This window comes from Epinephelus moara, chromosome 6, assembly GCF_006386435.1.
Source record: "Epinephelus moara isolate mb chromosome 6, YSFRI_EMoa_1.0, whole genome shotgun sequence".
NCBI classification, from domain to species: domain Eukaryota; kingdom Metazoa; phylum Chordata; class Actinopteri; order Perciformes; family Serranidae; genus Epinephelus; species Epinephelus moara.
The window spans coordinates 33,055,711-33,071,949 of NC_065511.1; the positions used below are offsets into that span (position 1 = coordinate 33,055,711).

At 41.9% G+C, this 16,239-nt stretch overlaps 1 protein-coding gene across 1 annotated transcript; it reads left to right on the forward strand.

Moving 5' to 3' along the window:
- The first annotated feature begins 1,470 nt into the window (after window positions 1-1,470).
- Window positions 1,471-15,249, forward strand: tuft1a (tuftelin 1a). The gene is made up of 12 exons (XM_050047169.1): window positions 1,471-1,710; window positions 9,467-9,544; window positions 10,540-10,641; window positions 10,750-10,836; window positions 11,074-11,124; window positions 11,262-11,348; window positions 12,430-12,540; window positions 12,632-12,855; window positions 12,969-13,074; window positions 13,178-13,261; window positions 13,575-13,669; window positions 14,128-15,249. The coding sequence occupies exons 1-12, from the start codon at window positions 1,651-1,653 to the stop codon at window positions 14,198-14,200; spliced, it is 1,158 nt and encodes a 385-aa protein (XP_049903126.1). The 5' UTR covers window positions 1,471-1,650; the 3' UTR covers window positions 14,201-15,249.
- Window positions 15,250-16,239: the final 990 nt, after the last annotated feature.

The following is a 16,239-nucleotide window of genomic DNA, read 5'->3' on the forward strand; positions in this document are numbered from 1 at the left end:
ATGCCTTTTTGATTTTGGGGGGGAACAGTCCCTGCTTGGAAATGAATAAAAGACATGCAAGTCTCTTTTAGAAGATGATCAATGATCTGACACCAGAGTATATAACTGAGCTTCTCACACCGTACCATCCAAACAGGTCCCTCAGGTCTGCTAGTGGGTCTTCTAACTGTTCCAGAGTCCAGGTTAAAGACAAAGGGTGATGGAGCCTTTTCAGTTGTTGCTCTCACTGAGCATCAGATCAGCTGAGTCTGTTCACGTCTTTAAATCTCGTCTGAAATGGTACTTTTGCAGAATGGCCCTTTCTGACAGTTGATAGACTTTTTATGTATATGGGTTGGTATGTATGTATTTGCAGCCATGTATTTATGTGTGCATGCTTACAGGTATATATGTGTTTAAGAGTATATCTTGGTGTAGTGCATGTGTATGTTTTGTTAGTATCACTGTTGTTTTGTATTTTCTGCACCTTGAAAAGCAGTTTGTGCTTTCAGCTCGAAAAGTGCTCCACAAATTAAGTCATTCTTCTTCTTCTTCTTCTCCTCATTATTATTATTATTATTATTATTGATAAGTATTAATTAATTAAGTATTCTTTAGAAAGTGGTGGGCAGTAATATTAAGTATAATATTTGTGATTTGTCCAAAAAACGAAACCTATAAAAAATAAAAATAATGATACTTACTACTTAACTTCTTCTCCGTCTTCTTCTTCTCATTATTATTATTATTATTATTATTATTATTATCAAATATTCTTTAGGGAATGGTGGGCAATAATATAAAGTACAATTTTTGTGATTTATTAAATAAAAGGGAAACTAATAAAAAATAATGATGATAATAATAATAACAATTATTATTATTATTAGTTGAAGTAGTAGTATTACTATAACTATTATTATTAAGTATTCTTTACGAAATAGTGGGCAGTAATAAAGTACAATATTTGTGATTTGTCCAAAAAAGGGAAATTATTATTATATATTATATACTATATTTAAAATCATACAAATTCTATTAAGCAATTAAGCAAATCAAAAACAGATTGTCTCTATATAAAACACCTTTAATAAATACCTTAAGTCACTAAGTGTAATATGTTTTTTCCCATTGCTTTGTAAGCTAACAGGAGACACTTAAACAGGTTCATTCACGGGTTAAACCTTATGTATTAATAATTCATTGGTAAACCGAGCGGTGGAGCTGACCGTCCTCAGCCCAACTATGGTCACCTGTAAGGTTTCAGACTCCCTGAACATCTCACCCAGGTGAATATCACCGTCATCACATCATCATCATGTATTGATCCAGAAGCAGCAGGTATCTCCATCCGCCCTCCCCTCTCACACACTCCTGTTTCCCCGGTTCCCTATTTGGCTGTTTCGGTCGCTTTGTGGGCGTGTTGCTTTTAGCCTTCCACTCCCACAGTGACGTGATGAGAAAAGTTATTACAATGTGCTGAGAGGGGAGGGAACACATACATGAACACACACCGGTCTGCACACCGGGCAGGAGACTGATAACGGCAGCAGCTACCGCGGACGGACACACACCGGGAACTGCTTCTGTGTAGCGGAGGGAGCTTCAAATAGTAGTTTATTTATTTGTTTATTTATCTGTTTGTGTGAGGAGTATTTATTTCTATCCAAGATGAACGGAGTGTCGAGGAGTCTGTGCACGTTTGAGGACATCAGGAGTCAAGAATATGGGGTGAGTTGCTCGATATTATTCATATATGTGTTGCTTTTGTCTATTTAATGGTGAAGTTAATGATAAAGTAGGTCTTCATGTATTTCGGTTTACTTCCGGTGTGAGTGCATTATGTTAAAATAATTCATTTTTGAATCAAGAAACCCAAATTTAAACACTTAAATTGTTATTTTTGCCACTTTTTTTAATCTATTGGTCCTTTTTAAGTTAAACTATTTTCAGTTTCCTCTCTTCTTATCTTTTTTTCTTGCTTTACATGATCAGTTTTGTTGACTGTATTCGAGTCATTGTGTGATTGTGTCATGGCTCTGTCACACATCTTAAGGCTTCATCTCCTCTAAGTGGTGTTTTTACTTTTAAGTCTGTGGCCTTATTGTAATTAAAGTATTAGCCCCTTCCCTCCTGAGTCCCCACATACACACACACACACACACACACACACACACACACACACACACACACACACACACACACATAAAGGCAGCAGCTCAGAATTAGTCCAAATAACATCTGTGCCTGTCACAGGTGCCTTCTGCCTGCATCATTTAAGGGCTTACAGTTGCACTTGTGACAGACAGTGAAGCCAGCTAAGGAGACAAACCTCTAAATGCTTTGCGTGTACAATATGTCCACCACCTGTGCTTGTAAAGTTTTCTTAAACAGGATTAAACATCACACTTGCTTGATGTAAAGCTCAGTTTGTTTGGTGGATGCTTGTGCAGTAGATGAGTGATCAGCACTGCAGCTACCTGCGTCACTTAACAGTCAATGGTCTTTATTCTCTGGTGGCAGCAGAGGTTTAATCATTTACCTGAGAGAGGAAAACTGTTAACCTCCACTGTGGTTTATGAGGTTGCGGGGCAACATGACACTTTCACCTTATCAGCAGTCTCCTACTGCGACGGATCACTGAGCTCATATCAGATGGTGTTCTCTAAAGAGGAGATTACAGTGAACAGTCTCGGCTATAATGATGTTAAATTAAATGTAACCAAGCCTGATTAGAGCAGGAATTGACAGCTAGATTTTAGATTGGTGTCAATTGTGATGACTTCAAGGGGAGCTACGCCCATTTTTAAAAGTCATAGATTATTCATATGGGTCTAGGACAGTCCAGACATTTTAGTAAACTTGAATAACTCAACTCAAATCCAAAAACTAGAGTGCTAAAACTCAAGTTTGTGATGTTATAGCTAAGGTTGCAGGAGTATAGTGGTTTTAAGGTGTACTGTGGTATGAATAGTGACGGTTATCATACAGTGTACATTTGCTTATCTACAGTGTTGGAGGGGAAAAATGCAGACAGATGCAGTGAGACTTTTATTACATATTTATTTTTAAAAAAAAATGGTTTCAAATTTCAATTATAGCATTAAAGCATTCGTTCAACCAAAAAAAACACCTGTTTTTACTCATTTACGGGTCATTGTAACTGATATTAATAACAATTATGTACCTAGGACAAATACTGTGTACTTTAAAAGTGGGATATTTTCTCGAGTTTGAGACTTACTTCTCTGTTTTTTTGCTTTGGCACATATACAATAACATAATGGAGTTCTTATTGAGGCGGCGTTCCTCTTTAAATGTCACTTACCGTTGTGTAACTGTACAAAGAAGGTCAAAGTGTACAGAGGGCAGCTCCACTCGCACACCTAATAAACTGATTATTTGTGTTGAGGAATGTCTTGTTAAGCAATATGCGAAACTCCACATTTGTTCAGCGTCTGTTTTATCTGTCATACATTACATTTTAACGTGCCACTGACAGCACATTTACATCAGCGTCATACAGAAGGCAAATCCATCCTTATCACACTCAAATAGTCACCCACCAGTTATTTACATACCTGATATGGTTATTCAGGTCAGACTAAATAAAGCAGCTGAGGTATTTCACCTCGATATGCAACATTTCATAATGACTTAACAGAAAATAGACTGTTTATCAGGTGTATAAGGATACATGAGGAGGATGAATGTGCCTGATGTAGCAGAGAAAGGCCTTCACTGGGTGCTTTAGTGATAAGTTTCCTGGAACTGAGGTGATCTGAAGTAAAACAGGAGCAACAGCCAGCCTGGATTTGAAACAAAATGTTCATAATAACGACCAAAACTCCAGCTTTTATTTGAAAATCATTTGAAACTCATGCCACAATTTCTCCTCCCTTAAAAACCCAGAGATTTATTTTTTGCTGTGAGGGCACTTTTCAAATAATGCCCCAACTATCCCTCCAGACATTTAGTTTCCCCACGTCATGTGACTTAACACATTCCTTCTGTCCTCCCTCATCCTCAGACATCATCTCACTCAGGAGTATGTGTGACGTTCCTGGCTGGGAACAAGCCAAACGTGACATATGGAGGCATCAATGTAGAGGAAAGGCTTGAATATGCCAGATCGCACCTGGTTCACGAACCACACAGAGCAGGAAAAAAAGCCCAAAGGGATCATTATTGAGTGAAAGATGATTGTAGCAATTATAGTGCGAGTCTGTCCTGATGGCAGCTCGCACTTCATGACTCAGATCCTGGACTAGCGGTTTACCGTCAGCATTCAAGTTCTCACACGATGGTTAAACACACGCAAACAGCTTCTCTTCACACCTCAGCTTGATCCTACCCTTTTAAGTTTGCTTAACCTTTAACTTAACCCTTTAAGTTGTAATGACTGCCGACTGACTGAAAGGCCACGCCTGACAGGCGGACAGGCAACAACACCTTTCTCTACCCTGAGAGCTACAGCTCCATATTGAAGGATCTAATCCCAAGACAGGATGTTCTTAAAACTAGGGCTGCAACTAACATGTATCTCTATTATTTATTAATCTGCTAATTGTTTTATTGAATAGACTGCTTGATTGCTTGTTTTGTCTTATCAACAGTCCAAACTCCAACAGTACTTCATTAATGTATGATAGAGGGCTCCAGGGACCCCCAGGGGTCCTTGACGGAGTTTCAGGAGTCTCCAGAAAAATCAGGAATAGTTTATTTTAACTATTTAATTTACTACAGTAGTGAGAGAAAACTAAATGTGAGATAAGAGTGACTATCCTGGTCATAGGTTTCACTTCCTTTATGGTTATCTCCTCAACTGTAGTTGAAAACTAAAGAATTCTGGTCTTAATCATACCTAATCACGAAAATCTTTTCAGCTAGAGGTCCTTAAAGCAAATCCTATCAAACGAGGGTCTGTGACCTAGTGTCTATCACTTTAGGGGCCTTGACACAAAAAAGGTTGAGAACTACTAACATAGAAAAGTAGGAAATCCTCACATTTAAAGGCCCAAACACACCAAACAAAATCAAAGAAGTAGTGGCGACGAAGGCAGGCTGTTGTGTCGCCTCAAGTTGCCTGCGTCTCGCTAAAAAGTTGCACTTGAATACACCGCAAAGACTAAAGACAACAGCCAACCAGCACATATGTTCGGCGCCATTCAAAAAGGGAAACCGGAAGACCAACAGGACGAATTCAAGACGCCATTTATTCATTTTCCATAAACAATTACGAACCGTTTCTGCTCAAAAGCGCAATGGCAAAAAAAAGTTTGTTTCGATCTCATGCCCTCTTGACTTTAGCAGTTTACTTTCCTGACTTCCGTTTCTCTTCTCATGCACTGAGCTGAAAGGCCAATCAGAATGATTTCATTCACCGAAGGACAGCACCATTTCTGACACAGATTCAACATGCTAAATTGGACAACAAAAAGCTGACAACTAGCGCCTAAAACTTGGGTGACAGATTGCCACCGATGGCCCGACATTGACCGATGTTCGACCATGGGCTTGGTATGCGAGGGCCCTACGAGGCTGGAACTTGCAAAAGTTTGGCATTGTGGCTTGAAAAATGACTAAAATAAGTAATAGATTATCAAAATAGTTCAGTGGCAAAAATGTGTCTGCACAATCGAGGATCAGTAGCTGTTATGTAACAAAAGTTGGCATTGAATGCTTAGACTCTCAGTTTTGTTTGCTTATTCTTTGATCAAATATTCTTGATCCTAGTCATAACTTTGAAGTTTTATTTCATCCAAGTTTCAGTTCAGCTAAAAAAAGCTGTTGTGGAAGGATATATTTGTATATCCAAATCCTTGTTTAAGTAAGGTAATTGAACTCAGGTATCGTATGGGCACTGGTTTCGAAACATTCAATACCTGCAGCTGTAGCGCTAAACTCAGTCGGCTCCCACCTGTTGCTTCAGAGGCCCGGGTTTATAATGCAGAAGGTGCATCTGTGCAGCAGGTGTGGGAAAGCAGTGCATTAGAAGGACAGATTGATTTAATGTAGGATGAAGTACGCACACTAGTGGAATTTTTATGTGGAATGCAGGTAGAACACCTGGAGGCACAATATGTTCTACTGTTTACTGGCCTCAGAAATCTGAACATCACGTACTTTTACAAAGTGGCACAGAGCTCTAAAGGAGATTTAGTTTCTTTGCCCAAAACTCAGCAGGTCTGTCTGTTTGTCAGCAACATTTCCAGTCACTTCTCCGCTAATTTAACCCGCATGATTCACAGGCCTCCTCATGCCAAAGTCCAAAACAAAAGCGTCTTCATACCCTTTAAGCCTTTCGGCCTGGCCATACCCCGTGATCTTTTGTGCTCATTGTCGGTGGACACTGTGTTTGTGTGTGTGTGTGTGTGTGCGCTTAGTTTCAGGTTTCTGCCCTGTTATAAAGGTAGCGTGTACTTTGAGTTATTGTGTGTATCTCTGTGTGTATTTTCCTGCATGTGTGCGTGTGCCTGCAAACGTCACAGTCTGCGAGCACTTCCAACTAGTCCCTTTGTCCGTGTGTTCCCGGGAAGTCTAGTATTACAGGTTGTCTTTGAAGGTGGTACGGGCGACATTTTTGTGTGTGTGGATATAAAAGAGAAAAATAGGCAGAGGGTAGCGTGTAAACAGTCGATGGCAGAGCGAGGATTAGCAGAGTCTTTGTTTGGTTGTCTGTGAAGAGCCAGAGAAGTTGTATAATGATGGATTCCTTCCTAACAACCCTCTCACTGTTCCCCCTTCTCTCTTCCCCTCTTCTCTTTTCCCTCCCGTAATCGCTGTGCTTTCAGGTGTCTGTAATCTGAGAGGAAATCATGTTGAACAAGAGGGGAATTTCTGGCTTTCGTTTCCCTGAGTTTTGTTTGTCGTAGTAGGACCCCCCACCCCCAGCCCAACTATTAGGCTGCTTCCTCTGCCATTTTTTAATTGTTCTTGTTGAGGATTTTCCCATCTGTCCCTCTCTGCTCTCTCTTCCACCACTGTACTTCCTGTGTAGATAACCAGCAAGTCAGAAAGGCCTTCTGTAGTCTGCGAAACACACGGGCCTTTCTTTTACAACCTCTCACCGCTCTTTATCACAACATTACACAACACAGTCCAGTCCATTTCCCCTGTCTGGCTTACATCAAGGCCTGGGCATTATGCATATCAGACGTAGTGTCTATACAGAGGGAGTCACTTTGCCACTCTTTCAGTAAACTGGAGAAAAGGTTGAGTTTAGGATAGGGCCGTGACTAATGACTGTTTTCACGACTGATTTATTGTTTGGTCCGTGAAATGTCAGAAAAAGAAAGATAAAGAAAAAACAGTCTATCATTGTTTCTTAAAGACCAACATGATGTCATCAATTTGGCTGCAACGAATGATTTCTTTCTAGATAAATTGATTATTTGTTTGGTTTAAAGAAAATGGTGAAAAAACAGAATATATTCATATTTACGAAGCTGGAATAAGAGGACGTTTGCTTCACTTTTACTGTCACAACTGAAACCTAGAAAAGTTTGGCATTTTTGCTTGAAAAAAATTATGAAAACGAATATTAGTATATTCATTTATTCATTCATTTTCCATAACCACTTATCCTGTTGGGGATCGTGAGGGGGGGCTGGAGCCTATCCCAGCTGACGTGGGGGTGGGGTACACCCTGGACACGTCACCAGACTATCACAGGGCTGACACATAGAGACAGACAACCATTCACACTCACATTCACACCTACGGTCAATTTAGAGTCACCAGTTAACCTGCATGTCTTTGGACTGTGGGAGGAAGCTGGAGTACCTGGAGAAAACCCACGCTGACACAGGGAGAACATGTACATGCATCCAGGGTCCGAACCAGGAAGCTGTGAGGCGTTATTGCTAACCATGACACATGATTATAGATGTTCAAATTTCCATTTTTCTCGCAGCACTTTAAAGGCACACGAAGCACATTTGTCGGTTACTGTTTGTAAAAACGCTCACCAGCGAAACTGAAGTTAAAAGCTGACCCCAGATTCACTCTCGTTTGGCATTTTGCCTCGCTATATTTGCTTTTTTCTGCGCTGTCTCTTGGATGCCTGCTGGCTACAGTCTGGCACCTATAGCCGCTGCCTTTTATGAAGCCCCGCCCTCACCTGAGCGCTTTGAGGGCAACACGTCCATAAACATCCCAAACACTTGAAATAAGGAGAAAATCAGAAAATACAGGCAGAGGGCAGAAACTGTGCAGAAAAATACACCACCATAAACTTCTAGTGGGTCATAAGTGACGACATGCCTAGTGTATCTTTAAGTACTTTTTGTCCATGTTGCCTTTAAAGTGGAGCGTTTTATTTAAGCTTAAAAAACTCAACAGCTGGGCAAACTCCATCCGCTGACAAAGTCCAGCGATGTTATTTAAAGCTCAGTGAAGACTTGATTTGTCAGCGTCTGTGGCAGTCAAAACAGGAAATGCAAGTAGCAGGGCCTTTTGTGCTGCACGTACCAAAAGAAAACAAAGAAAAGTATTGCAGTAGGAAAGGGTTAAATAGGGACAGATGATATTACACAAACACATGACACTGTTATCTTCTAGGTTAATTATTTATCACCCAATTTGGCTGGTGTAATATATCACCAATAAATCTGATGTGTGTGTGCACGCCCTTCTGTGTAATTGCTTGCGTGTGTGCGTTTGTTTTTGTTTATAGCGTTTAACCCCAGGGGAAGATTGCAGCCATTTCTTCTCTGCCTGTTCGTGTCTCAGAGTTGACATGAGTTTAGACAGCAGGAGGACACAGTGAATGCATAAGGGAATATAAACAGAACAAGTTGTGTTGGGCTGGAATGAGTTATATAATGTCTGCGACCTCCTCCCTCATATCCGCATAGTTGCACTTGCACACACACACTAGCTGGGTATCACTTTTAAGGGGGTTCCCTGTGCTGGAAGGACACACACACCCTGCGACATCCTGGCCGAAACTTTTCCTGTTAAAGCAACTTCTCTCCTGCGAGTGAAAGAAATAACCAGGAAGGTCTGCGAGGCGTTCTGTGCATTGTTTCGTCTCTGCCTTGCTCCCCACTCTGATACTGTTAGCGTGCCAGACAGTTTATGGCTACTGTGAGGATTTTGTTGCCATGGAAATGTTCTGTCTTGCTTGACATGACATTTTCTGCCCACTTTCCCAGAAATCCAGCCAGCGCTTCCAATTGGCTGCGAGCGCCTGGAGAGTTTCCGCCTAAAGTCCCTCTGACGTCCACAGCACGCAATTTAATTCAAACAATCTGTCTCTGTGCAGCTGTGAAAAACTTTTGCTTTCTGTCTGACGCTCGTAGCCCCCCTCTCTCTGTCTTATTGGTTACTCTCTCCCTCCTTCTCTGGTACTTTCAGTGAGTATGACTCACTTTCTCCTCCTCTTCCCCCCGCCCCCCTCCTCAAAATAGTCCTCAATCATTTTATCCATCACATAACGGTCTCTTTGTGGATTCACTTCATCGTCTCCTGTCTTGGTTTTCAGGACGGGTGCAGGAGGCTGAGGCTCACACTGCAAGACCAGCGCCAGGCAGCTCGGAGCTCGGAGCAGCACAGGGACAAGGTAAGAACTTCCTGCACCTGATAGGTTGTAATGTGGACTGTAACATCAGTGCTAAGAGCAGACTAAGTCCTGGGACCCTAACTGTGGGAGATCGAGGAATACAGCATGGAAAATTTGATACTTGAGGGTTTAAGATATCAAACTGATGCATTTAATTTTTAATGGATGCACTGGGTCGGATTTGTACTGTAAACCATGAGGGGGAATAGTCTGCGATTTCTTTGGATGAGAAAAAAAACAAACAAAGGTGAAGGTGCGATCATTCGGACCATATTTGGATCTGAAAGTTCAGGCTGTAAATCTTCTCAATGATCCGGAGGAATTAGCTCAGAGCTACCGTACATTCATACACGCATCCCTACACACAAACTGTACAGAGACACCGACTTCTTGTAAACATGCCACGGCTGCCTTCAGCTTTTCATTAGCGCAGTTCCCACACGAGGCCACTCAATAGACAACCATTGTTCTCCCAAAAAACTGGTGCCAAAGTTAGATTAAAAAAAACGGACCACCAGAGCGGCTGAGTTACATAACCACCTTCTTCTGAGACTCTCTGCTTATGGTTTTGACCAAGTCTGAATACTACTTCCAGAGAAGCACCAGATGTTTATGGGTTAGTCTCCATAGTGATTACGGAAAAATGTTTCTACCTACTGATTATAGAGACTCACAGTCACTCGCACATACACAGGAGGAACAATTCACTCTGGGGTTAAGACATACATTCTTCTTGATGTGTTCACAGTTGAATTGCATCATTCCACAGATGTTTCATAATGATTATTAAACGGAAGTACTCCAGGCTGTCCTTCCAATTGTTTTGCAATATTCTGACGAGAAACATGCTTCAACTCCTCTCCTGGGGTTAGCAAAGCACCGTGACCTCACTCATGTTTGCATATGTGTGGAAATGTATCACACCCATCCTCACGCAACATGAAACACTACGCATGCTACATCGTTAACTAACTCCTCTGCTCTCTCATCTGCAGCCAATCGGACGTGCGTTTGCGCTGGTGCAGCCGCCCAGTGACAGGACATCTCTGAATCCCGAACCAGTCAAATCTACAGAGGAGCAGGTGGAGGTTATAAAGGTGGGTGTGGCACACTGGCTGTTGTTTTGGAAGAAATAAATGCTGCGTGTTTGTCTCGCGGTCACGCTGGTGTTTGACATCCGTGTGCGTCTCTCCTCCCTGTCGCAGGTTTATTTAGAGGCCCGCAGACAAGAGCAGCAGAAACACCAGCAGAGCCTGAAGATGCTGTCAGATGAAGTGTCACAGATACAGGAGGTCAGTCTCTGCACGGTATCTACTGTATTGAACACTGCAGCTGCTCAACCCTGTCTCCTGGGTTACATAACAATTTGCATGTTGGCATCATGCAAATTCCTCCTGGCTTCCAGACTTGTTTTCTCTCTGCTAATGATACAATCTTGTGTTTATCAGCCGCAAACACACAGATGTTAAAACGCTGACAAATATAAGATATTATCTCAGCAACTCACAATATATCTGTGTATCACACAGGTGAGGTATTGCCTGAAGACGCTGAGGGAGCAGATGGCAGCCAAAAACAAGGTAGGTCTATTTTGAGCTGCTTTGTTGTGCCCTCGCCATTGTTGACCTTACATCCTGCATGCTTAACGGCATTTCCTCCTCCTCTCGCATCTCAATTTTTCACTCTTTCCTTGCTGACTTCCTCCTTTTCTCTCCAGACGCACACAAACGGGTGGAAAGTTGGTCTTCCCTTCCGAAAGAGCACCTCACCTGCCCCCGGCGGAGGAGCTAAAGCTGACGGACAGGTGAGCATATACTGTGTGTGTGTGAGCATATCAAATGTCGTGTATGTATCATAGCTGCAGTCCAATGTCCAATGTGTTTTCCTTTGGACAATGTGTGCCATTGTGTTTTGTGTGGTGCGTGTAAAGCGATAACCTCCCAGAGGCACACAGAAGAGGTGGAACGAGATATAAGGTTAAACAGAGATGTGATATAGTGAAAAAAAGAAAGACAGCGACAGAGTAAATACGCTTATAGCACCCCGGGGTGTATGAAAACGTGCGAGAGCACACACTGTTCCTCTCCCTCCATGTGTTATTGTGTTCAGGCCCTTCTCATTGTTCCCAGCATTCCACAGATACCTCTCCTTTAATAGTTTTGCTGCTGTCTTTGAGCCACGCACTTGTAGCAACCATACAATCTGCATGCCAGTATTGTTTAGTACAAATACAAACAGAGGTGACACGGCTGTGTTTGGTTGAATGGCTTTGGCACCAATTATAGCATTTATCTGTGAGTCACGCCACGGCTCACTCGCAGAAGTGTTGCAGAAATCATGAGGGAGATGCTGGTCGTGATCCAACTGCTCTAGTGACGCACGCAGACACGCCTGTTTTCTTTATGACAGCCATACCCAAAGCTCGAATGAAATGAAAACAAGATTTTACATTAGGTCATCATGAAAGTATCTATCTGCTTCTCTGTCCAGCTTAAAAGTGTTGTGTGTAAGCCAGTCCTGCGCATGATACAATTAACTCTAAAATTAAAGAGTCCCTTTAATGTCCAAGTGAAAACAGATGTCTTTAAAATGATCTAAGTTAATTACAAATCTAAAATACAAAATAGTTTTTTTGCATAAGCACTCACCCCCTCTGACTTATGTCTTAAATTATGTCTAAGTAAAAGTCCTCTGTTTCGCTCATGTTTTCATCAAAGGAGACAAATGCACATTTTCTAAGTATTAAGGGGGGAAATTTATGCCTATTATTATGGGTGAATGAGTTCAAGCACAAATTCTCAACTGTATTAAGCTCTGGACTCGGCCTCTCTGGGACATTGCAGTATCTATCTGCTAATCTAACCCTTCATTCTTTACTCTTTTAGGAAGCAGAAGAAGAAGCGGAGAGAGCCAAGCTGAGGGAGGTCAGCAAGCGCTTATATGCACAGCTACAGGAAGCAGAAAAGAAACACCAGGAGGAAAAAGAGAGGCTGCAGGTAACACACACATTACAGAGCCTAAATTTATGTTATTTATGCTGAAGCCACATTTTAAACAACAGAAATAAACCATCACTGTCTCTTCTAGGTTGAAAGCAGCAAGCTGAAGGAGCGTCTGAGCAATGAGGAGGAGAAGCTGAGGATCACAGAAGAAGCCAGCGAGAAGAAAGACAGGCGCATAGATGAGCTCCAGAGGCTGCTGGGAGGGATGGAGCAGGAGAGTGCCACCCTGAGGGATGCGATCCGCAGCCGCGAGGATGAACTCCGCGAGCTGCGCAAGCTCAGAGAAGACGGCCAGGCAGGGGAGCAGAGGTCAGCTAACACAAACATACATGATAACAATGAACACAATGAATGATTCTTTATCAGTCAGTGACAGTCAAATCTCAAGCGGCATGTTCTTAACTCTCTGTGTGTATTTTTAGGGCTGAGCAGTTGGAGAAGGAGGTGGCTATTCTCAAGGAAAAGATCCACCATCTGGATGACATGCTGAAAAGCCAGCAGAGGAAAGTCAGACACATGATTGAACAGGTGAGGCGCACATGTGTGAGACTCTCGAAAGCAAACACGCTGTCTCCGAGTTCATATTTGTGCAGGATTTACTGACTGTTTGTGTGTGTTTTCTTGTCTTTAGCTCCAGAACTCCCGCATGGTGATCCAAGAGAGGGACCGCGTGATCAAAGAGCTGGAGGAGAAAGTGGCTTTCTTGGAGGCTGAGGTGAGGACTGCTTATTGGCCTCTCAGATAAGGTTCAGGTTTAAGATAAGATCAGGTTTTATGGCTTTTCAAGGGAATTTTGACTGAAGAGTCAGGGTTAAAGCTGTATTGGATAACTTTTGCTGAAACTGTCACTGTATCCTGTCAATAATTCACGAGACAGATAAGCTGTGAAACAATCATGTCCCCCCGCCTTCTCATAGCGCTTCTAATGGCAGTATGAAAGAGGAGGAAATGCAACCGCTGTCTGTTTGATGACCATCTTAACATTTTTGCTATTATGTGCACTGACCTCTGACTTCCTGTGTTTGCAGAACCGAGAGATGCATGACCAGATGGACTACTTCCTGGGAGGACAAAGGTCAAATTCTTACCTCTCATCAGAGCGCAACCCCCAGATCGTGTATAGGTAACTAATTTTGCCTTTCCTCTTCATATTATTTTTCACTTTGAGATAGATTTGCAAGTCCTACAACAGGGATACTCAACTTGCTTTGCATGGGGCCACATTTGCAAATTGACAGGAGGCCAGGGACCAGTTAATAAACAGACCTAGCTCAGACCTTCGTCGGGGGGTCTGAAGGATCCTCCCTTGGCCCTTTTTTTGCTAAACAAGTTCTATTTGCACCTTAAAACTTCAAATAAAAGCCTAGTCCCAATTAAACGTCCAGTCCCATTCACTAGCTCGGTGTGGCTACACAATTACACAACTAAAGGCCTGTCTCATGCCTGGTCTGGTTGCCACGAGTTGAGTATCACTGTCCTACAGGACCCTTCAGTCATGCATCTAAATAAGATCCCTGATTATTTGTTTTTATGGTGTTTCAACACTGAACCAACTAATTTCCCTTCCTCTTGTCCCCTCAGTAAACCAATCAAGCCGACCACCTCATCTACCAAACCGCTCCCTTTCATCAAAGTCATCGAGATCAAGTCATGAAGCGCCCGTGCAGAAGAAAGACATAGCGATTGTCGAGGAGGGCTCAGCACCACCAAACCTTTTTAACTCGGACTGAAACCAAACTGCAGCTCTGCGACCACATCTAATCACACTAACAGTCGGGATGTCGGAGTTCCTGTACTGCAACTCCATCAACACTTCCACTACGACCACAAACACTCCTGAAGGACACTGTGTGGTGTTTGGCGGCACGCGTCGGGGCTTGCTGTGCATGTGCATAAATGAACGAGTGTGTATGTCAGCTTTAATGTAGATAAATGAAAGCGTACTGACTTGGCTGACATGCATTTGAAGTTTTACTTGTAATACTGAAAGCAAGTGTTTCTTTGCGCTGCCCTGTTTTTATCACTTTTTTAACCTTTGAGTTTGTGACAGTTTGGCGTTGTATCAAAATAGAACTGTTGGGCAAAGTGCAGGACGGTAGACATTTTGCCAAAGTGACACTATAAAGTCCATATACTGTACGGTGATGTAGCAAACATAGCTAACTAAGCTAATAGTTTCATGTAGAAGTCAGTAACCAGATGATCTACATCCTGTGTCCCTGTACTCAATAGTCACTAATCCATGACTCCGTTCACACTGCCGAGTGAATGTAAGATGCTTTAAACGTGTAAAAATAACGACTGTAACTTATATGAGGTCAACGCCCTGTGATGAAAAGAGCTAAAAATTTTTAATAAAAACAATACGGCACTTTATGAAACTGTGAGGAAGCAGAGGACAAAATGACGTCAGTGTTGAGGACGATATTTGACAACATTCCTGCTTCATAAAAGTGTCATATTTCTACAGATCTCTTGTAAAGCATTTCAGCTCCCCACCAGTGTGTAAACAGTCACCTTGTCTTGTAAATAATATTGATGAATGTGATTTGATGTTTTAATTTCTATCTAACAACTCCTTTGTATTTATTTATATTAATAAGTGAAACCTCCGGACAGATTGTGTGAGGAGGTTTTTTTATGAAGTACACTCTAATCTATTATCTGTGTTTGTGGTTCTCAGAATAAAGTACTGAAAATAAATATAGTGCTTCCTTTGACTTCCTACTGATACCAAGTGACGCAACCAAGTACATTACTATGTAGAGGGCACCCTCTGCTGGACATAATACACAACATAAAACATTTCAACCCTATGTCACTGTTTTATTTGGAAGGCAACTTGTACAGTAAGAATCACAGAAAATAAAATTATTCACCTGATGGCAGCCCTGAATAGCAAATGAAACACACAGTTAAGACATCAGGGGGCCAGTCTAGCTTTAACAAAGACAAGAAACTGGCTTCCCCCGATGCAACATTCAGAATCTATTAATGCACTGGAATACTGTTAAATTACATTGCACTGACAGAACTGATTAAAACAAAAGACCACGTATCCATCAAAAGTTCATTAAAATCAAGTATGGCTTCTGTAAAATACATTTAAGGCTAAAAAATAAACTGGCTGTCAAATTCACAGCAGCAAATGAACAGCAGAGACATGTAAACATAAGTGACATAAAACAGTGTGTTTTTAAACCATTAATGGGACAGTTAACGCCAAAATCAATTTTTTCCTCTTATCTATCGTGCTATTTATTAATCTAGATTGTTTTGGTGTGAGTTGCCGAGTGTTTAAGATATCAGCCGCAGAGATGTCTGCCTTCTCTCCATTATAATAAAACTCAATGGCACTCGGCTTGTGGTGCTAAAAGCGTCAAAAAATACATTTGAACAACTCAACAGCAATGTCTCTTTCCAGAAATCATGACCTGGTAACTGAAGATGATCTACAGACCTTGTTGTGAGCAGTTTCATGTAGGAACTATTTTCTTTCTATTTGACCTTTCACTAAGCCCTGCCCCTTTATGGTGGTCCCACAAGCTGACGGAGTAAGCATGGAGCCCACACTGTAACTAACTGCACTCCCTGAGGAAATGTTATAATGTTTTTGGAGAAATGAAAGAGTGATTCCAGAGAGAAGCAGACAGAGGGGTCTACAGTCTGTGTTTGAAGGATATATCCAGGATG